At 45.0% G+C, this 22627-nt stretch overlaps 1 protein-coding gene across 1 annotated transcript in view; it reads right to left on the minus strand.

Annotated features, from left to right (window-relative positions):
• Positions 1 to 6994: 6994 nt before the first annotated feature.
• Positions 6995 to 22627, minus strand: part of CERS6 (ceramide synthase 6) — an 853755-nt gene continuing 838122 nt past the window's right edge. Inside the window, exon 10 of the mRNA XM_078681623.1 lies at positions 6995 to 10963. Coding sequence (XP_078537749.1) covers positions 10802 to 10963 — 162 coding nt within the window. The 3' untranslated portion in view covers positions 6995 to 10801. The remainder of the gene's footprint in view (positions 10964 to 22627) is intronic.

Raw genomic sequence — 22627 nt, forward strand, 5'->3', positions numbered from 1 at the left:
AAAACCCATTTTAGGATTTTTTTTACGCTGCCACTCGCCAACTGATAGTCCAATCGGCTGTCCAGTCGCGCCAGGGTTACTACAATGGTCTTCTGCTTGGCATAAATAAAACAGTTACGGCAAGACTCCAACGGATACAGAATGCAGCTGCACGTTCTATGCTTGCCCTCCCTAGGAAATGTCATACCTCCAATCTCCTTCACCGTCTACACTGGCTGCCAATCAAACAGGGAGTCCAGTTTAAAACCCTCTGCACCACACCATGAGATTGTACATGGCCAGGACCCCCAAATCCTGCAGGGACTCTGCACACCTTATGTCCACCTGCGTCCATTGCTTTCCACTGATCACCATCTGCTGTGCATCCCACAGGTCTGCTGACGCACAGCCGAGGGTCGCTCCTTTAAATCTCAGGCCCCCGCACTATGGAATTCCATCCCACATGCTGCCCGCAGCTATCAGGAGCACTGGGCTTTCAGGAAACTGATCAAAACTTAGCCTTCCTGGGAGGGGGCGTCCAAAGGGTGGTAACATTGAGGGGCACCATCCATGCATGAGTAGCAATGCGTGTAACACTGTAGCTACCCCTCGTAACAACCATCAATTGTTACCTTCCTGTCCAACAGTGCATTCCTCGAACTTAGCAGGAGTCTTAAACTCCCAGTCACATCCTATTATCCTTTCAGACGGGCCAGCTACCAATGCACGACCGCCATTGCAGGGGGTTGGAAGGAGGGAGCTCTGCCCTAGGCAGTGTCGACCAAACATGGGGAGCCCTTCCAACACATATGAGTCTCTACACCTTCCACGGGCCTCATCCCCTTTAGTACTGATTCTAGGCAATGTGCCTATCTAGAGGAGGATCAGTCCGAACCTACTGTCCAATTAATGGACAAGTCCCTGCATTGGTTAACACACCAAACATCTAGGAGGGTAAACAGGGGGGTTCAACTGGTCAACCAAATTATAATGCCAGAAGGGTAGAGTGGCTGGGACCGACCAAGAAAACAATGGAGGATGATTGTGTGATTATACATTTTAATAACCATCATGTATCAAGTTCCCTATTAGACCATCTACACTGGGACCCACCTAAAGGCACACAAATTAGAGCTCTACCCTATGTGTTTTCCTATAGGCACCTCCAAACGCTGGCAAGAGAAACAAGTGCTTTAATGTGGGGCGGGGGGCAAATGAAGGACGAAGAATCATGCACTGCAGGCAATGTAGGGGGTAACCCTTGAGAATAGATATGCCCATCTTAGTGATCTGGAGCAATGCGAGTGACTATATTCTTCTGACCACCTATTTAAGCAATAATGGGCTAGTCAATCATTTAACTCTCCACCCAGACAAAGAAAGCAAGGATGCTACCCCTTGCCAAATCATAGGCAGCACAGACCCGGCATCTTCCCTAAAACCAGCTCAGTTATCATACATTTCTTGGAATATACTGGGGTTGCAGTCGAAATTAGAGTGCAGGGACTGATTTGAATTAATTGAAATCCACAACAAGTTTCAGGAAACATGGTCCCTAAACCCATTACATCAATCAGGCTATCTTAACTTTCACAAACCAGCAACCCAAGGGCAGAGAGGTAGACCATCAGGAGGGCTGACAATTTGGTTAAAACAGGTCCTACGATATAGAATCTGGGAAGTCCATATTGACAGCCTGGATATTATGGCCATTTGTTTACAGATAAACCCAAGCTAAGATAATAGTCCTTAATGTTTACGCTGGAGGTATAACAGGTGAAAGACTGATACAGTAGCCATTTTAGAGGTCTTTTTTGAAGGGACGATTGGTACCCCAGACGCTGTAATTGCAGGGGACTTCAATACCACCTTTGAACTCCTTGACCAAGATGATAGCAAACTTACCGAAGAAGATGTACAATGGAGCCTCCCTACTATAGAGCTGCCCCTGATCAAGAGATGGACGGAGGCAGCTTTACAACTCAAAGCATTATGTATGGGGAGGGGTCTCTGGGCAGTAAATGGGCGAACTCCTTCAGATAAGCTGGGCTCCAATACCTTTAATAATGGCGTGAGCACGAGCCGTATTCACTCTATATATATATATTCATCAATTTGGAATATTGGGCCTCCCTTAAAAACATGGAGGTTCAGGAGAGAGCAGAAAACGATCACAATCCCCTAATATTAAAAATGAAAGTTTCAGGACTTAATCTGTTCCCAACCCCGACAATGCACTGTACCACCAACAATGCCCTGCTCTGTAATGACATGAGGAGGGTAAAATGGAATAAGATAGTGGAAAGCAAACAAACACTCCTAGCAATAAGGCCAGATGTTACCAATACCATGACAGAGTTACAAACCATCACCACCAGACCAAGTTAAATAAAAACATAACTAGGGCCCATGAAGACCTATTTGGTAAAATTAAGAAATATTTTATAAAGCCTCCCAGCCACCACAACAAATAGGAAGAAAAAAAGCAAATTGGTATAACAAGGCTTGTAGAGAAGCATACAAGTAATTGGCGGCAGCCATCAAACAGGCAGATTTTGCCACTGTCAAAGTAACACGCCAGAAGTACAAAGCTATAAAGCATGAAGCTGAAAAAGACTGGGATGAACTGAGCTGGCTGATCTTTATCAGGCCAGCCTAGGGAAAAATCTTTAATACTTTTGGCAGCTGGTTAAATGGGAGAGAGGCGGGCAACCACCATCACCGCAAAATCATGTAGCTCCCGAAATGTGGGTCTTACATTTTGCTAAGCAATTTGCAGTAGAGAAAGAGGGAGAAACTGAAGAAACATTTCAAATTCCATCAAATGATGTTGCATTGCACTTTGATATAGGGGAGGTCGAAATAGCGTTGGGTGCAGTAATAAGCGGAAGAGCCCAGGCCTTGACAGTATCCCAGCAGATTTGTTTCTATATGATTGGGTCATCTGGCATGAGTATATATGGTTGCTAGCGAACGCTATAGCCAGTGGAGCTTCCATTCCCGTCTCCTGGAGGGGTGCAGAATTGTTACCAATTCATAAAAAAGGTGGTCGTTCAAGCCCCAGCAACTACAGACCAATAAGCCTTATCGATGCTATACAAAAAATAATTGCAAGAATGGTGTCACGATTCGCTCCCTGTGCTCTCGTGCCCACCACCAGGGGGCCGAATTGTGGGGCGTTCCAGTGTTCTAATATGCCTCCAGACACTCACCTCTATGCATATCCTGACTTCCAGGCATTTGGACACTTATTGGGAATTGACATCCATTCCCAATCCATGCCGGGTTTTGTGAAAGCCAGCCTGCATAGACTTAAAGCCAGCCTACTCATGCCTGAAACTCCATTACCCAGAATTCCCTGCTCACTGCTTTGTCTCCACCCCTGCAGGCCAAGGATGGGTGGAGGAATTCAGCTCACCTGTGGCTGGCTGCTGCTAGCCTGCTCACACCAGCTGCATGTGATTACTGTGAGCTCTTTTAAGCCCCAGCTCCCTTCAGGCAAAGGTTGGTCATTGTAGCTGTTTACCGGTGAGACCAATCCTTGTTTCCAGTGCTCCTGAGCTTTTGCTATTCTTGTTTCCTGAGCTTTAATTATGCCTTGTTCCTGATCTGCTGCTGTTTTCCCTGTTCCTGAATTAGCACTGGCTGCAGTGCTACCCTGACCCCTGAGCCTTAGTATTCCTTGTTCCTGAACTACAGCAGTTTCCCTTCTCCTGAATTAGCACTGCTTGCAGTGCTACCTTGTTTCCTGATTCCTGAGCTATAGTTAATCCTTGTTCCTTGATTCCTGAGCTATAGCTAATCATTGTGCCTGAATTAGCACTGCCTACAGTGCTACCTTGTTTCCTGAGTTCCTGAGTTATAGCTATTCCTTGTACCTGAATTAGCACTGCCTGCAGTGCTACCTTGTTTCCTGAGTTCCAGAGCTATAGTTATTCTTTGTTCTTGTTCCTGGGCTTAGCTATTTCTTGTTCCTGATTTGCACTGCTTGCAGTGCTCTCTTGACTCCTTGTTTCCTGAGCTGTAGCTATGTCCTGTTTCCTTGAACCAGTACTGCCTGCAGTGCTACCTTGACTCCTGAGCTCTAGTAATTTTCCTGTTCCTGAACCAGCACTGCCTGCAGGGCTGCCTTGACTCCCGAGCCTTACCTCACTTCTTGTTCCTGCCCCAGCACTGCCTTCTATGCTTCTTTGTTTTCTTGATTCCTTAACCTGCACTATTCTAGTATACCCTTGTAGCCTCCTCTTCTGTATATCCGTGTCCAGTCCCTGCCTTACTTCCCATTTCCTTGTTTCCAGTTCTTGTTTGCTGTCTTTCTATTCTGCTGTCTTACTTCTGTTACCTTGTATGTTTGTTACCTGCTTTCTGCCAAGGTTGCCCGGTCATTTCCTTCCTTTCCTGTTAAGCACTCCTCCTTGCTAGCTCCTTTTCTATTGTGCTTGTGTTTAGCTCTACCCCTTTGCTGTTACTGCCTTGCGCGTTCCTGTTTGATCGCCAGGATCCGTGGGCACAACTGACTACCTAGGTGGTGTTTCTTGTTCACTGTGAGTATTGTCTTTGAGTTACATGTATAACATCACCATAGGTATAAGCTCCACAGACCCTGCCTTTGTATCCATATCCTACATGTGGGTATTTGCAGTCAGTATCTGTAACAGCAATTGTGGGTAAGAAACTTACTGAGCTTCAGTCTTCCCGTCTGGAGCTCCTGAGTGCTTTACCCCACACCCCCCTTTATTGTTAATGTTGTTTCATATATATGTCTTGCACATTCATCCTGGGTGTAGTTATTCTGAATGCTAAATTGCTTTCTGAGTGCCGTTCCTTTCTAAGTCTTACCCATCTTGTTCACTTGTACAGGCTTCCCCTTTGGATCCCTTTTTCTCCTTTGACTCCTGTATGATCCTGGGCAGCGCTGTACTCCTCTTCCTGTGTAAGTTTTCTACCCAGTTCCCAGTCCTTGCCCAAGTCCCTGACTGTGTTCCCCACATAGTCCCGGACAGTCCCTGACAAATGGTGCTAAATAGAATCCAGGAATGGCTCGTTGACTTTGATATACTGTTCCCTCTACAGGCAGGATTCCGCACCCATGCGAGTATGGTCGACCAGGTCTTTCGCTTTGTATTAATATACTGGCATGTTGTATTGATGGCAGGAAGTACCATTTACTCCTCTTTTGCGGACTTAAAATCTGCATTCAACCTGGTCCCCTGTAACAAACTTTGGTGGGTCCTTAAGGACTTAGGGATGCCATTAGAACTATTATCCGTTGTGGTGAGGCTGCATGAGGAGAATTGTGCACAGGTCCGATGGGGTAAACAGGGTAACACTACAAATCGATTCTCTGTATCCAAAGGGGTCCGGCAAGGGTGTGTTATGGCTCCAACACTATTTCCACTATTCATCAATGGGGTTGTCAACTATTTTACCACCTTCCTGACTGATACACCCACCCTTGCAAGCATTAAAACACCCATACTAATGTTTGCAGATGACACAACGTTAACGAGGTTTGAAGAATTCTGTGATGCCCATGGTCTTGTGATAAAGACAAACAAAACCAAAGTCATGGTCCTCCATAAACATCGGACTATTAAGGAGGGTATCCTTAAATAATAAATATCTTGACCAAATGGACGTTTTTAATTATTTATAAACTTAACTGGAAACCTCAGATAGAAACCATGGTCTTAAAACATCACCAACTAGCAGGTGCATTGCTGAAGGAACATAAGTCCTCATTAACTAAGCCTATAAACCCAGTTCTGAAGATCTATAACACCAATGTTTTAGCTTCTGTACTATATGGTGCTGAACTCTGGGGCTAGGACAACCTGACGCTATTAGTTTTAGCCCAACACAAATTTATGAGAGGCGTCACCGGTCTACCTCAGAACACTCCACTCAAGCCTTTATACTACAACCTAGGCTATAATAGATTGGATGAGGTAGCATGGTTTCGCCCAATAGCTTTTGCCTGTGGGAATTTGGATTGTTATTGTGCAAGGGAAAGACACTTCAATCTTATGTGAGCTGAAACAGGGTTACCAGAAAGGTAAGTCTATCTAGCACCTTATCCAATCCTCCAGAGATGAAAAGGTCCCAACTTTTTCCAAAGTTCTGTATCATTCCCCCTGATGCTGCAGATGCTCATTGGATACCAGGCCATGGGGTACAATAAAACATATTTTCCACACGTAGAGCTAGGAAAACAGCAAGACATCTAGATGCTACTGGCCTTACTAGTTTTCTTCCAGGCAGATGCAGTTGTCGCTGTTCTAAGGAACGTGTAAGTATCTTTTCGAGAAAAGGACTTACCAAGCAGCAGGCTTCTTTCAGAGATCATCATATACCCTTTTTACCCATTTCTCTGTCTCTCACGATAAAGGATTTGATCTAGAGATTCAAGTGAAAACAATACGGTCAACCACCAAATCCTGGTCTTTCTTACTTTTGAATTGCTTCGTTTTCCTTGATTTACTGCCCCGCTTAGGATATTCCTTTATTCTTACTACCCATCCGCCACTGTTGGCTCGCACTTCATGTATCATTTCTTTAATTTCGGTCGTTTGTTAGAGCACAGTTGTTGAAGTTTACATAGGGTATTTTATTTTGTGCATGGACGGTTTTTTGCTCAGCAAACCAATTCTAAGACTAGCATAGCTAACATGTTGTACTACTTCATGGACAGCATGCTCCAAAGCGCGGGATTTTGAAGTAAATTCACAAGGACTGGGTTTTGTGCAAATTGTCAACTTTTTTTTACTGCAGAACCCATATCATAATGTTTGTGATGTTAGTGGTCAATCACCACGTCCCCTTGTCAACCATTATTCATTACATTTCTTGCTTTTGGTTCATCCAACCACTTCAATTGCCATCCCTCTATTAAGTGCGTCTATGCAAAGCAATGACCTAGAGTGTGTTCCCCCTCATCTGGAATCTCTTCTTGAGGGTAAGCATTACCATACCAAGCACAGATACTTCACTTGCGCAAAATTAAGAGACAGATACATTTCTTCAACCTCAACATAATATTTTAATCATGTTTAGAGCACTTATTTCTTTTTCTATAGGGTTGTTCACATTGAGAAAAATTCCTTGCCATTTTTTACATTCCTAATGAACTGTCAAGGGTTTCATACTAATATTTCAGGGAATTATTTATGATTGAAGGGAAGAGTGAGAGAGAGAAGGTTGGAAATAGAGAGAAAGGCATTTATAGAAGAAAGGTCTTTGAGACAGAGGGAGAATGAGTGAGTAGGAGTGAGGAGATTTTTGTTCTGTATAGCTTTAATACATTTTCACAATTGTCTGGTTATGAATAAACACAGCACATCATTTTCCTGGTTCATTGCGCCTGTAAAATGATGGTGCCAAAGAAAGTAATAGAACTAGCTTTTGAAATATCAAAGGGTAAGACTTTCTAACTCTTTATTAATCAATACCAAACATTATGGTGTGATCACTGCCACAGTATGCTGAGCTAAACACAATCAGACATTCCATGATTGCTTCTGAAACCATAATTATTTTTAAAAAATGCAATTGATTTAAAAAATGAAATCAGGAATAATGTTTGACTGGTGAGTTCCTGTCTTAATAACAAAATCATTTATAGTAAGAATAGCCCCGCTCTTAACAGGCAGTGCTGGAATTATACATCAGCTGCTTATATTTCCACATATTGGGGACATTTCTTTGCTCTCGGAGAAATCCCTTCTCCCACCATTCCATTTTACCCTAATTATTTTCCAATTACACACTGCTTTTGCTGCCGTCTACAAGCAAAGTCAGTGTTGACTATTGTGGGGTTTGAAGTGATGAGCTGTGGAATGACACTAGGCATCTGTATATCCAGCTTGTCGAAAAATCCAGCCCTTCAGGATGCTGTTTTATAATTAGACGTCACTATTTGCTTACCATTTCCTTGATCCAAGTTCATTCTCCTTATCAAGCCATATTATTGAAAACCTGTACAAAGGGGAAGACAGACACCAAGGTGGCTTTCGTATTGAACTCATAAAAAGAATTCTATGTACATTTTCCAGTAGTCCCTATTAAGATATGACATAAAGGATTCTCTGAATCAGGGGAAATATATATTGTTTGCAGTCAAGTAGGGTTGCAGTCAAGTCTTTCCCAGGTGCTTGGTGTCTTTTTGAAAATCACAATTAACAATTTCCGCAAGAATAAGGACTTTGACTGTTTTTGTACTCCAACGATGTTGGCTAGCATTTCAAAGTTTGATCACAATTGGCTAAGAGGACTAGGCCATGTTGGAAACTCATGTTAAGTTTTTCCAGGCTTTATGAAAATTATCCGGGTCATCATCATTCAATTTAAGACTGGGGAACAATGTTCAGCAGTAGAGGTTTCCTTTCATTTGGTAGATGGATCTAGAGCTTAGTTAAAAAGGTGTATGAGCTATCCCTGCCAATAAATTAATTGGATTAAAACATTGACTGGTGAAAACAATGCAATCTTATAGAACAAATTACCAATTCACCCTCCATTTATCAAGCAACAGAAGAATGCACTACTTTTTGTAAGGTCATCTGCAAGAAAGAAACTAAATAAAGTGTGTAGAAATAATTATGTTGCACTCGCTCTTGGGTTCTCTTGTCATTTTTCCAGTTTGCAAAACAAATATTCACATTCACGTAGAATTCCTGTTGAAGAAGATAGTTACACCAAGCAAAAAACTCAGATACATCTAGATGAAAAGAGAATAGTGCATTATTGTAATACTTTTGTACATTGCCTTCATACATATGTAAGTAGTTATCCTGCACTAAAACTCAACTGATTATATTTAATTGAATCACCAATTTAGACTTCAAAACGGCGCTAAAGATATTACCCACAAAACTAAATTATTCAAACCATTAATTGAGGAGCATGAGAAAACTTCTTGAAACGTTAAATTATAATTTCGAAACAGTACATTGGGAAAGTGCCCACCTAAATGCTATTTTTAAATCCACTGCTATTCTACTTAACACTTACAATGCACTTTTCCACGCGGTGCATGAGCAATATGTCAACACCTCTCACTGGATCGTTTAATGTGAAGGAGCAGTATTATTTGCTCTTATTCAATAGAAGAGCAATTTCAGATAGGCCTGATCGCCCCCACAATAAAAACACACATATGCAGAATCCAAGAGGTGGGCTTAGTGCAGATGCTCCACCCACTTCATCAAGGGTCCTCATAGTGTGTGGCCATGGCACTCAGTTTTATATGATACTATAAGTAAATGTAAGTCTGTTTGCGGTAAAACGCGTTGATAAGGGGATGTTCCAGGACTGGCTTTAGGGTAGTGCGACTGGTCACACTGGGCGCGGACCTGTGGAGGGAGTGCTGAACTCGGGGGGGGGGGTCTGTTTTTAGCAATAACTTGTGATTGGAGAGATGAGTGGCACTTTTGCCTGATGGTGGTGAGAGAATCCAAGGAGGCAGTCATAGGGCGTGGGGGCACCAAAGATGATCATTGCACCGGGCGCCACCAGCGCTAAAGCCAGCCCTGGGCTGTTCCTTCTCAAGTTGTCAGAAATGCTAGCCATTCACGTTTCCAGTACAGATTAATGCACACAGGTTGATGGGTCACCAGGCCTCAATTGGTGTATTGAATGTCAGACACCTATAGCAAGTCATATATTTTTGTCCCGTTGAGGGTCCTCGTTAGAGAAGGTGATACATCCCAGGGGCATTTCAGGTCCCTCTAAAGGGAGCTCAGCTATAGAGGAGGGATTCTGGTCTGTCATCTAACGTGAAGGTGTAGGTGCACATACACATAATGTAACACAGCAGTGGCAACTGCACTAACAGGGTTTGTGTTTTGCACCTGGCAACTCACCCCTACGGTGCAGCTTGAGTGGAATAATAATTCGGTCTGTGGTGTTTATGCAAATGCACAGGCATTGAGGAGATTGGCATAATTATGCACCATCTAAATACTATTATATTACATTTCCTGTGATAGTAAAAAAAAAAAACACCCCCAAAAGAGTACGTCAAGTATGAGTATAGCTACACTCACGAAGAATAATTCAATATCTCAGCCCTTGAAAGCACTCGCATTTGATATAACCTCACAGTAACGTTCGGGGAGGTCAATGTCCATGTTGGCACATCATTCAGTATTTGCAATTTTGTGATGCAAATTTTCAGTAACTGCGATAAGATGGCCTCATTTTATACTATTACTGGTTTTCTCACTTCTGTATGAAAATACCAAAGCTTTCTTCTGTCACTCACAGTAAGTGTTTGGATAGAGATTATGCCTAAAAGTTGTTTGACTGCCAATTCATGCCACGGATATATTGAGACGATGAGAAGTTATTGATAATTTGCCTTTGAAACAGCGCTACACCGTCTGTTCTAAACTACGGTGTATGTGTAGGTCCAATTAACGCCGATTTGCACATATTTTGCTCTCCTGAATTAGGCACGGATGGACGGGTATTAAATACTTCCATCAATGAAAGTAAGCAGGGCGAACCAAAGTGGTTTACTTGCCTTTTGTCGCTTCTATAAAAACATATTAAAAATAAATAATATTCAAAGACAGTGCACCTGAAAATACTGTTCCCGTTATGCCATTTACATACACATAGAGCATGCCCACGGATAATAGAACGGCAAAATCCTCATTCACAAACAGAAAATATGGCAGTGCGCGATCAGAAAGCTTTGATAATCGTCGTGTTCTTTTCCGATGCTGAGATATACTGTATGTAGAAACCGCATTCACAATTTATTACGAACTTCCAGCAGGAAACAGTCTGTTTTGTTCTGTCTCGTGGTGCGACTGGAGGGCTAATGTTCTTCCGAGCACGTGGCGCCTGTGAGGTAGCCGTTTGTCCCACTGGCGGCGCCGCCGCTCGTGCCGTTGGTAGTGGTGCTGTGCGGGCTCTTGTGACGCACTGTGCCTTCCTCATCTGAACTGGTCTCAATGTCACTTCGGTCGTCTTTTGACACCTGAGGATAGAAAAGAAATATATGTAACGCGAATTTTTGGCAACATTAACCGGGGCGCTTTGTAAGAAGCTTGGAAAAGAAAATTTTGCACTGAACAGATGTATTGACACACAGGGGCGGCCTTAGGCATGTGCAAGTTGTGCACCTGCACTGGGCCACTAAACCCCAGAGTACTCCACGCCAATATAGATCCTTAATATAATAATCCTCTGAGGATGGATACATATTTGGGTGGCGGCCCCTGGCAGGGATTTGGCGGCTACATGCTCTGTTCCACTTCCAAACACCCTGACCCCGGTCCACCCCCTCTTCACTGGCCTCCGCGTCTGTGTCCTCCTGGTTCCTGAGCACCGGGGGGCTCCGCCCTGCCCGGACCCCCTCTTCCGGGGCCCCCTACCTACGCTCCCTGCCCAGGGCCGCCATGAGCCTAGATGTTACACATCTGAAATACAACAAATAGATTTTGTTTGTTTCAGATTTACCACGTTCTCTGATATGCAGTCAGTGCCAGGGGCGTAGGAGACACTAAAATTCTGGGGGGGACAGGGACAACCTTGTGGACTTCCCAGTGACCCTATACAAATCACTGCCCGTTAAACAAATGCAATTGCATACTTTCAAAGTGAAATATTGAGAACAGCAGGCATGTCACAGTTTGCATGTATGCTTTATTGTTATTTACAGTCATATAGTAATCGGACCAAATGTTAAAAAAACATGTATATGAATCTTGCATCTTCATGCACCAAGCAAACAAAGGTCGCTGACTTAGGGTGGGGGCGTCGTGTTTGCAAGCGCATTATGGTTTGAAAAGTACCTGCTGCAGCATTCCTGATCTCCAGCAATTTTCAGGCAACAATAAAAATTTGAAGATAACTTTGGTGATTAATGTTCTTTATTGAGAGAGATCAGAGGTTTGTCTAGTGGAAGTTTTGACTCTTGGTAAGGTAGCCACAGTGGGGTAATATGCATGCGCAAAGAACGTGTACCACGCAGATCACAAAATGCATATCATGTAAATAGGTCAGTGAGTTACTGCTGTTGTTCAGAGCTTCACGTCCCCGATGGCTCAAGCAAGTGTGTCGCTATCTTCACCTTCTTGGTGCAACACCCTTTCCTGCTGTTTTAGGTATAAGATTCAGGCTATCCAAGCAGCATTTATTCCTCGCAATAGCACTATGGAGATACCTTTAGAATGTCATCTGCTGGTCTAGCCCCCACCTGGTCCGTATTCAGCACAGTGGACCCATTGGTGTGTCATAGAATTTTGAAGGTTCTGAAATCAGGCTTACCATCCGATCCCTGCCCAGCGAGGACACTGGCAGCAGTTGCCGAGGTTATCAACTCTGAGGTTAATACCATTATCAATCTGTCTCTTCAGAAAGGGGTGGTCCTGCGGGCTTGGAAGGAGGCCAAGGGGTACATGCATCAAAGGAAATTGCATTCGCAAATGGTGCGAATCACAAAATTCGGCCGTTTGCGAATGCAATTCCCATTTTTGGGATGATTTAACATTTTTGTAATTTTCGCAATTTAAGAAATCGCAAAATTGTGATATCTTAAATTGCGATTGTATTTAAGGAATCTCAAATTGAGATTCCTTAAATGCAATGCATCAAACTCTAAAAATTTGCGATTTTGCAAATAAGGGGAGCAAATTACAATGAAGTTGACCTTCATGGTAATTTGCGAAAACTTTGAAAAATGCACTAAAGTGCATTTTTCAAAGTTCCATTTTAAACACACACATGCCCTTGGGGCATGCGAGTGTGGTGCAAAATGTACTTCTAAGCAGATTTCAGGGGTGCAACAGGGTGTCCTGTGGACACCCCTGCACCCTTGAAATTGCATTCTTAATTTGCGAATTTCTAATGGTGAATTGCAAATTAAGAATGTCTTTCCATTCATTCCTATGGGCCTCTAGGCCCATAGGAATGGATGGGGAGGTATTCCTTAATTGCGAATCTCAATTAGAGAATCGCAATTAAGGAATTTTAAGAAATCGCTAATTTTATAGCGATTTCTTGATGCATTGCAGTTTGCAATTGCTTAATTGCGATTCCTTATTTTTCGCAATTAAGGAATCGCAAAATGCAATATTGATGCATGTGCCCCTAAGATCCTTCCTTTTCTAAAAAAAAGCCGTTGTTGGACCCCCTTTGCCCAGGGAATTACCGACCTATCTCCCTCCTCCCTGCTGTGGCGAAGGTGTGTGAGAAGGTGGTCAATAAGCTGTTGACAGGCTTTGTGGAAAGGGAGTTGCTTCTGCACCCTGCACAATCAGGGTTCAGGGCATCCCACAGCACAAACTGTGCTGGTGGAGGTGGCTGAAGCCATACGGGAGTGCTTTGACGCCGGTGGGAGAGCAGCATTAATTTTGCTTGACCTCTCGGCGGCGTTCGACACGGTCCCACACGTTCTTCTTCTCTCATTTCAACGGCTTTATTCGACAGATTTAAGTCATAAAAGCAATTACAAAAATACAAATAAAATGAATCAGATAAAACAGCTGTCAATAGGAGAACATTCAATTACTGGTTATAAAAAGGATTTACTTCTTTTTCTCTATTTATATATTTCTTGGATAGAAGTACACGCCCCAGCTAAGATCATCTTTAGAGGCTCTGGGCATAAGTCTAAGTAGTGATTCATGCTAGACCTGGCCTCCGAAAGATTACATAATTAAAAAGAAAAATAGTTTTAAACCCAACTAAGATAGTTTAGCAAATCAACGATTCAAAATAATAACCCAAGATGCACAGAATCCCCCTTTTTCATCCGGTGTTATGGTGATTCGGTGCTCGTGGACCAGGATAAAAGTCATGCAGGTCCCAAATACAGATGGAGCCATCTCCAAGTTTGGGCTGGGTAGATCGCAGATAGGGGGCAATGTTCCTGTGTTTAAATTTAATTAAAATCAAATCCCCCGGAACATTTTTGGGCAGATGACCAAGCCACCCCACCCTTCTGACGCTCAGTATCCCGCCGTCTAGCGCGGATGGTAATGGTCTATTGTTTTTAAGCCAAAAGATGGCTTTGTTCAGTAGGTCCTGGTGTGGTTCACGTTTGGCCGGGCTGAGTACAGGGACCCCAGAGAGAACGGTGACGTATGGGGCGGCTTCGGGGGGTAAATCAATACGATGCCTTCTTTCTAGTGAGATCATAGGAGCTCTATGTGGGAGATGTTCGGGATTAAGAGTATCATTGCGACCACTTTGAATGGGTGATGTAACAGGGGAGTCACAAGTTTGAGCATTGTTCATAGCCCTTTCCTGGGTGTTAGTAGAGCGTGTTGGTATAACAGTGTTTCCAGTTAGTGGATATGACCGTATTACAATTTTTTCGATCCTGGACAGTCTGTCCCCAAATCATTAATTTTTGCTACCAGTGGGGATAGAGCAGTATTTAGCAGTCGCTCGATTTGGGTCAGAAGGTTCGATTGTAGGGGGGATGCAGTCATTTGGTCGAGTCTCAGCCTTATCCAACGTTAATGACGCTGGCTTGGGGCCAGGTGAGGAGGGGCAGCAGTTATTAGATAGAGAGAGGGTTGTATCGGGGGATGCCTGGGGAGTGCAAATTTCTTGATCAGTGACTCTGGCCACTATGGGGGGGGTTGATGCATCCGGGATATAGTTTGTGCCACACAGGGCGTTCAGCTCTTCCCAGATGGACATAATGGTTGGAAGACAGGATCCCAGAGACAAGAGTAGACAGTTCAAAATGATAGGAGTTGAAAGGATAGTACCTGACTGTAGCTTCTCCTATGATGGTGCCAGGGGTGGTGGCCCGTCCCGTCCTCCTCGTGCCTCGGAGGGCAACAGAGGGCCCGCCCTTTGCCCGGGCTTAGCCCGGCGCACTCCCGCGCGCTCCCGCGCTGCGGGGATTATGGGCGGGTTAAAACACGCCTAGGCTATGGGCGTGTCAATCAGCCAGGTGAGCGGGGGCACAGGGAATCCTGGTAAGTGTAGTTTTCAAAGCGCCTACCATCAAAGCGCTAGGGCGGGAGAAATTGGCAGAGTTCGTGGGTCTCCCTCCGCCCCTAGAAGTCCGGTTGCAGCAGAGACAAAAAATAAAAACCCTCCAAAGGCTCCCTCGAAGGTTCAGCACCAGCCCCGAACGGCGCTGCGGCACCCGCGGCAGCGGGTGCGGCGAGCAGTCTTTGTGCGCCTAGGCTGTGGGCGTGTCAATCAGCCAGGTGAGCGGGGGCACAGGGAATCCTGGTAAGTGTAGTTTTCAAAGCGCCTACCATCAAAGCGCTAGGGCGGGAGAAATTGGCAGAGTTCGTGGGTCTCCCTCCGCCCCTAGAAGTCCGGTTGCAGCAGAGACAGAAAATAAAAACCCTCCAAAGGCTCCCTCGAAGGTTCAGCACCAGCCCCGAACAGCGCTGCGGCGAGCAGTCTTTGTGCGCCTAGGCTGTGGGCGTGTCAATCAGCCAGGTGAGCGGGGGCACAGGGAATCCTGGTAAGTGTAGTTTTCAAAGCGCCTACCATCAAAGAGCTAGGGCGGGAGAAATTGGCAGAGTTCGTGGGTCTCCCTCCGCCCCTAGAAGTCCGGTTGCAGCAGAGACAAAAAATAAAAACCCTCCAAAGGCTCCCTCGAAGGTTCAGCACCAGCCCCGAACGGCGCTGCGGCGAGCAGTCTTTGTGTGCCTAGGCTGTGGGCGTGTCAATCAGCCAGGTGAGCGGGGGCACAGGGAATCCTGGTAAGTGTAGTTTTCAAAGCGCCTACCATCAAAGCGCTAGGGCGGGAGAAATTGGCAGAGTTCGTGGGTCTCCCTCCGCCCCTAGAAGTCCGGTTGCAGCAGAGACAGAAAATAAAAACCCTCCAAAGGCTCCCTCGAAGGTCCAGCACCAGCCCCGAACGGCGCTGCGGCACCCGTTCTTCTTCTCTCATGTCTGGCTAAGATCGGTCTGTCAGGCTTCGTGTGGGACTGGTTTACGTCATTTCTGGATGGGCGTGCCGAGCAGATCTGGATCCCACCATCCTCCTCCTCCCCTCAACCGGTAACAACCGGTGTTCCACATGGTTCCTCCCTTCTTTTTAACATCTATGTGACCCCTCTGGTCTCTTTGGCAGAGGAGTTGGGGGGTAAGGTGATGGCATATGCAGATGATACCCAGCTGCTTTTTACCTGGGACAAAGAGGCGGACACGGTATTACCAGTTCAACACTGTCTGTCCTCGATTTTTAAATGGCTGGCTGAGGTGCAGCTTAAATGTAATGTAGAAAAATCTGAGGTTCTGCTCTTTGGCAAATTTCCCCTTAATTTTAGAGAGCAGCTCTGGCCTCCTGAGTTTCCTTCACCCGCCTCATCAGGGAATGCAGCAAAAAACTTGGGGGTTTGGTTTGATGAACATCTTTCCTTCTCAACACACATCAACAAGCTGGCTGCATATTGTTTTGGCCTGCTTAAAACCCTCAGAAGATTTTTCCCACTCCTCCCTCTAGCAGCGAGGAAAGCTGTTGCGTTGCCTGTGCTCTGATCCTGTCTAGGTTGGACTATGCGAATGCCCTCTATGCTGGTGTTTCTGGGTACCTGCTGAAAAAACTGCAGGTGGTTCAAAATACAGAAGCCAGACTTTTGTTGGGCATCCCGGCTAGAAACAGTATCCGACAACAGCTATGCTCTCTTCACTGGCTCCCCATGTTGGAGTGAGTCAAATTTAAATACTTAATTTTGGCCCACCGCGCCCTGCATGATCGTGGTCCTCTCTAGTTACAGAGTCGCTTTTCTTTTTCTTTTTATGTTCCTGCACGTCCTTTGTGGTCCTCGTCCCTTTGCTATGCTCTGACCCCTCGCTTTAAGCTTCAGAGAATAGGGGGCAGTTCTTTTACGGTGAAGGCGGCGGTTGCCTGGAACGCCCTTCCTTTTGCTTTACGCACTATCCAGGACCCTGCTGTGTTCAGGAGGAAACTGAAAACTCCTCTGTTCTCCTGCTCGTACTCCATCTCCTCCCCCGCCAGGCTCAGCGCCGGGATACTCATGAATAGCTGTGCGCGCTATAAATTTATGTAACATAACATAACAGAGATTCTTTTGGTATTTGCAGTTTAAAAGTTAAAATCCTAACATTGAACAGTGAGCTATAAACCGTAATTAAAGAACTGCAAGAAAACTTCAAGGTATAGATTAGAACGTTATGATTTTTCCCAAGTCTTTCCTTATCCTAATGCTGGAAAATTGATTAATTAGGATAGAAATCAATCCTGGTTAATAAAGAGAACCCCACAACCATGGTGTTATGTTTTAAATTCTGAGTTTGTGCTTCTTTAGTGTTGCAAAGTCATCCTGTGCCCTGTACACTCCCCAAAGTTTTGCTGACTGGTACTGGAGGTACTTGACTGACTGACCCTGGCCTCTGTCTGAACAGGCACTGGGCCAGTGCTATTCTGAAAGAGACACTTAAAGATACTGTGAAAACACCTACATACCCTAGGGTGCACTATGGGTTAGGATACCCCTATGATTGGCATGGCCTCTCCTATAAGGCCTTAGTACATAATAGGGCAGGGGGATTAGAACTACCTTTAAGTCCCTATAATATAATAGGGCATGGCAGTTTAGAGGCCAGCAGCCCTTTCTGTGTTTGCATGTGTGCACTGCTGAAGCCAGAGGTCAGTTTAAAAGTAGCCCTGTGTTGTAGGACTGATTTTATAATGCAAATTGTGCCCAAACTCGACTTTTGGGTTTGGCGTACTTACAAATTGATCAACTACAATGCTGGAACAAAATTAAGTTAAGTGGAAAAATGTTTTCAACTTAACTATGGCTGTATCATATTTGCCACATGATACATCATCTGCTGCATAATCTAACGATTTTACGCAAAAAATTTTTGTAGCTCAAACGGATCAAAAACTACTAAAAGAAATGTGACTTATGTTGCTGTGAAGTGTAGGGCCCTTTGAAAAGGTTGACTGGTCATCTTTCCCACTGCCGCATTTGTATGTTACACAGGTACTAATGATGCAAAAGCTTTGCAGAGGCTGTTAGTATGTATAAATATGTCAAAATAATAAAGTATCATAAAATGCACCACATTACGCTGCAGCCTTTTTATTGTTGCATAATTTAGTCAACACTGCAACATAATTTTGGCCTGCATTACTGCATAACTCCAGTGGCAAGAAAGCTGGCTGCACGTGTTAAAAGTGTTTGTGCATGAAGCAAAGGCCATGAAGTTTGCAAAATTAGGGGCTGATTACGATGGCAGGCGGACTTCAGTCCGTCCGCCATCAAATCAGGGAATGGAACCGCTGGCCTTGAAGGTGGCGGTCCCACGAAAGTAATTACAATGCAACCGCCACCATGGCGTTTGCAGTGCCTATCTTTTACATTGCAGCAGGTGCCGCTGGCTGCATCATCCGCTGCAATGTAAAAACGGACATGTTACATATATCACTGCACTACGTGGCAGGCACAATACGGTGCCTGCCACATGGTTCAGTGATATGAAGGGGGGCATCTTAGATGCCCCCCGGGTCCCATGCCTGGGGGCTGGGGAGAAAGGGGCCTGCTACGAGCACCCAATGTCCCTTTCCGCCAACTTTTTCATGGCGGGTGAACAGCCATGGATAGGCTGGCAGGTAGGATGTATCGTAATCCCTAGTGCGGTGCCTGGTAGGCACCAGCAGCATTGAAGGAACCATGAGCCCCTCCGCCGCACTGGAGGGCCCAAGGAGCCAGTCCGGTGCGTGGCGGTTGGTTTTTCCGACCGCCAGGGAACCACCCACCATTGTAATATGGCTGGAGGTGATGCAGTCACCGATGGCGGTGGGACCACCACTGTTGGGCTGACATGGCGGTCCCACCTCCATTATAATCACCCCCTAAGTTTGGTGTGCATGCAAATCCTTCATTGCCGTTGCACTACTACTGCTGAAAAAGGCCAATGGAGGTACCAATGGGTACGGTGGACTGGCCTCAAGGACCTTGTGACCTCAGTGTCACTGTTGATCTAGGGTGTGCTTCTTCATATGCCTGCTCACAAGACTGGAGGTGAAATGCAGTATGGATTGTGGTGGACAGGCCTTCAAGGTTAACTCACACTTGCCACCGTTAGGGTCCACCTGCGGATGCTAAGACACCAGGGTTTCTAAGGTCTATTGGGCCTTCTAAGGTGTAGCATCAGAATCAGCTCTGTCAGGAGTGCGGTCTTGTGGACTGGTCATGAAGGCTGAAAATGGTGCGCCAGTTCCAAATTCAGCAGCTCTGGCCAGAGTGCCACATCCTCTCCCACACTGAACACCATATTGCCCCACTGAGAGAAATTTGCACTGCCTTCAGCTACAACTCAATTGTGCTGTGACTAAACCCAAATTATGCACTAGACAACAGTAAAATGCTGCCTGAAAAAAATGAATCACACCCTGGAAAAAGCAAACACTCATAAGGAATTCAAGAAGAAGCAAAGCATGTGAAATATATTCAGGAACAACATGATTACCTTAACAGTTTTAAACTCATTATTCAGAAATCAGTAAGTGATTTTGCCTGAAAAATTCAGGACATGGCTACAGGATTAGGAAGGGACCCGTTTCAATGTCCATTGCTTAAATCCTTTCAAAATGTAAGCAGTTTGGTTTAAAAAAGACCACATCCTCGGACACAGAGACACATTTTATAAACTAAATAATTATAACAGTTGAAAACGATCATATTAAACATTTCCACTCCACCCATCAACCAGGTATTGCAGTCCCTTTAGGAATGGTGCACTTACCCACCCTGGAAAAACAATGTTGTTCAAAGATAGAAGAAAAAAAAGAAAGTAGCGCTTTCACTGGCAAACTCTGTAAAGTGGCGCTAATGTGTGTGGGTGTAAATAACAATCTGGCCTGTCTGCTGACCACTCTGACGCTTTCTTTAGGTATTTAATTATTTTTTTCTCTCGGTCTGAGGTTTGTCTTTGGAATTATACAACAGTCAGCAAATTAGGACATTTCCAGCCAAAGTGTTCTGCTCGTTTTTGGATCCATTTCACAGGGAAACAAATAAAGAAAAGGGGAGGCAAGAGAGAGTACTTAAGAGCTGTCTCTAGAAATCAGAACTGAAGGAAGAGCGAGACAGAGACAGAAAGAGATGGAGGAATAAAGAGAGATAGGGGGGGCGGAGGGAAGCTGCCAGAGGCAGATCAGGAGAAGTGGACACTGTCCTTGCCTTCTCTGGGCATGAAGAAAAAGAGACAGAGTTTTTTTCCTTCTCTGCCCTTCCCAGAGGCAGAGCCTTCATGCAGCATAACAAAGGGCAGAGGGCGGGTGGCCTCTTTAAAGACTTTGACTCCAGGCAGGTCAAGTGCAGGGCCATTAGGTAGCACTTACGCGTGCTAATGGCCCTGTGAATAACAGAAGGCAGAGGGGAAAGTCTTTTGTTCCCTCGTCCCCCCCCCACCCTTGTCCCCCGTGTCCCCCCCACTCCAAAATCTGGGGGGGATATATCCCCCGCGTCCCCCACGCTTCCTACGCCCATGGTCAGTGCATACAACATCATCACGTGACGGGAGGCATCTATTTCTTGAGGCAGTTAAGCATGCTCTCTAGAGCCATGCAGGGGACATGTTTCATCCCGGCACTGATATTAGATCCTGGTTTGTTAAAGATACATAGGACAGCCGCTCTACAATGTAAACAGCAGTTTTCAACAGATTGACTAAAATGTCACCATAAGGATACATAGGACAGCCGGTCTATAATGTAAACAGCAGTTTTCAACAGATTGACTAAAATGTCACCAAACGAACATGGTTCTGCAGCCAAATATTCAAAACTTTGATTTGGGAGAAGAAAACATACCTGAAAGCTCCTGCAACTTTAGTTTGCAAAGTCTACGAAAATACATATTTTAGAGAATATGTTGTTAAAGAAATCCTGGATAGATATTCCAGGAATCCTTTATAAGAGTATATATTGATTTGAGAAATCTCTTAACCCCTTGCGTGCGTATTATGCCTCCACGCCGTCATGAGTCACGGTAGCCGTGTGCTCATGATGGCATGGAGCCGCCAGGCCGCTGCCGCTCTGTCTACGCGACACTAATTCCCCGCCTGTGCGGGCGAAATAATGAGCGGGCAGAGTCATGACGGCACCACGCCGTCATGAGCACACGCCGCTTGTGACTCATGACGGCGTGGTGCCGTCATGAGCACCAAAGCGCCTCGCCTGCCCCCTAGCCCCCGCGACGCTGCAAAATTCGCGGCACGGCAAAGGGGTTAAATGAGCAAATATAAGTTGTTTGCTGCTAACCCACAAGCACTGTACAGTGGCCGCTCCTCTGCTAAAGCGGAGGAGAGTCGCCCCACTGCTTTCTAGAAGTGTGAATAAAATAAAAAATAAAAAGATAACAACTTGTTATTATCATTTTATTATTTCCTGCTGTGGCAGCTTTGCGAGGAGCGGCAGGGCTGCTCTACTCTCAGAGCAAGGCGAAGAGTGGTGTGCACTATGTAAGTGCGCATGAATGTTTGTCCGTCCGTCTTGGGAAGCCTGGAAGCTTCCTGTACCACCGGGAGAGAGACGAGGACGGAGGACAGACACAATAAGGATGCAAGTTATTATTTTTTTTACACCCTTTTACCCCCCCCACCCGACCCCCTGCCATCCCTGATCTGTGTCAGCCGCCTCTGCAAGGAAAGTGTTATGCTTTTCTAAAGCAAGCTTCCAAAGCTGGGTTTTGTTGCTGGAAATTAAAAAAGAAGAGGCCCTGACAGACTTGGAGTTTTTTCTCTGTGTGTAGAGGCATTTTTTGTTTTATGCTTGGGGCCACCAGCATCTTTTTGGCAGGCCTGAATAGGAAAAAAGTATTTTGTAATGGCAGTCTAAACAGGACAGATGTTACGTTGTACATTTACCAAGCGCCCAGTGATGGATGGGTCATTAGTCAAAGGTTTTCACCAATAAAACCTCTCAGGATCCATTAGAGGCGCTTTTGTCAGACGGAACATCCTCCACTCATTGGCAGATATCCCACTTTTATCAAATTCTAAATGAGGCCCTCACTCTTTTTATTGATCAAATTTTCTTTTTTTCCATCGTAGGTGGTAAATACATCGATAGGTCTCCTTTTGGTTGATTGTGCTAATCTCATGAATTTCTTTGTCTAAATTATCCTTTCTCTACAAGTCCTGATCTCTTAGATCTCCTGGCTAGTTTTACCAGATCTAACTACTGAAGTGGGAGAGCACCAGTGGAGTTAATACTCCCACTCTCAACCTATCATGTAGACTGAGGTCAGCAGAAATAGCATAGTTGAGCTTTTACCAAAATTCAACTGTTGCGCCGTCACGCTCAGTTACAAACAACACAGCCAAACAAATGTGCTGTCGCATCAACACAGCATGAGTGCAAGTAAACCAGCATAATGCATTTTCTTCATGTTTGATTCAACGGTAATCTTCATTTATACAATGGAGGCAACGTAATTCCAAACTTAAAATGCAGCATAAATGCCCATCCAGGCCTTTTATAATGTAATGTAATGTAAAATGAATTTGTAGAGGGCATAAATCACCCCAAGGTCTCAGAGCGCTAGCAGATACCTCAGTACAGATACAGAGAGCAGGACTATGGGTTTGTTGCCAGAAAGAGCCAGGTTTTTAAGTGCTTATGGAACCTTAGATGGTTAGGTTCTGTCCTGATCTGGAGGGGCAGGGAGTTCCAGGCTTCGGG

Source organism: Lissotriton helveticus, chromosome 3_1 (genome assembly GCF_964261635.1).
Source record: "Lissotriton helveticus chromosome 3_1, aLisHel1.1, whole genome shotgun sequence".
In the NCBI taxonomy this organism is placed as follows: Eukaryota; Metazoa; Chordata; class Amphibia; order Caudata; family Salamandridae; genus Lissotriton; species Lissotriton helveticus.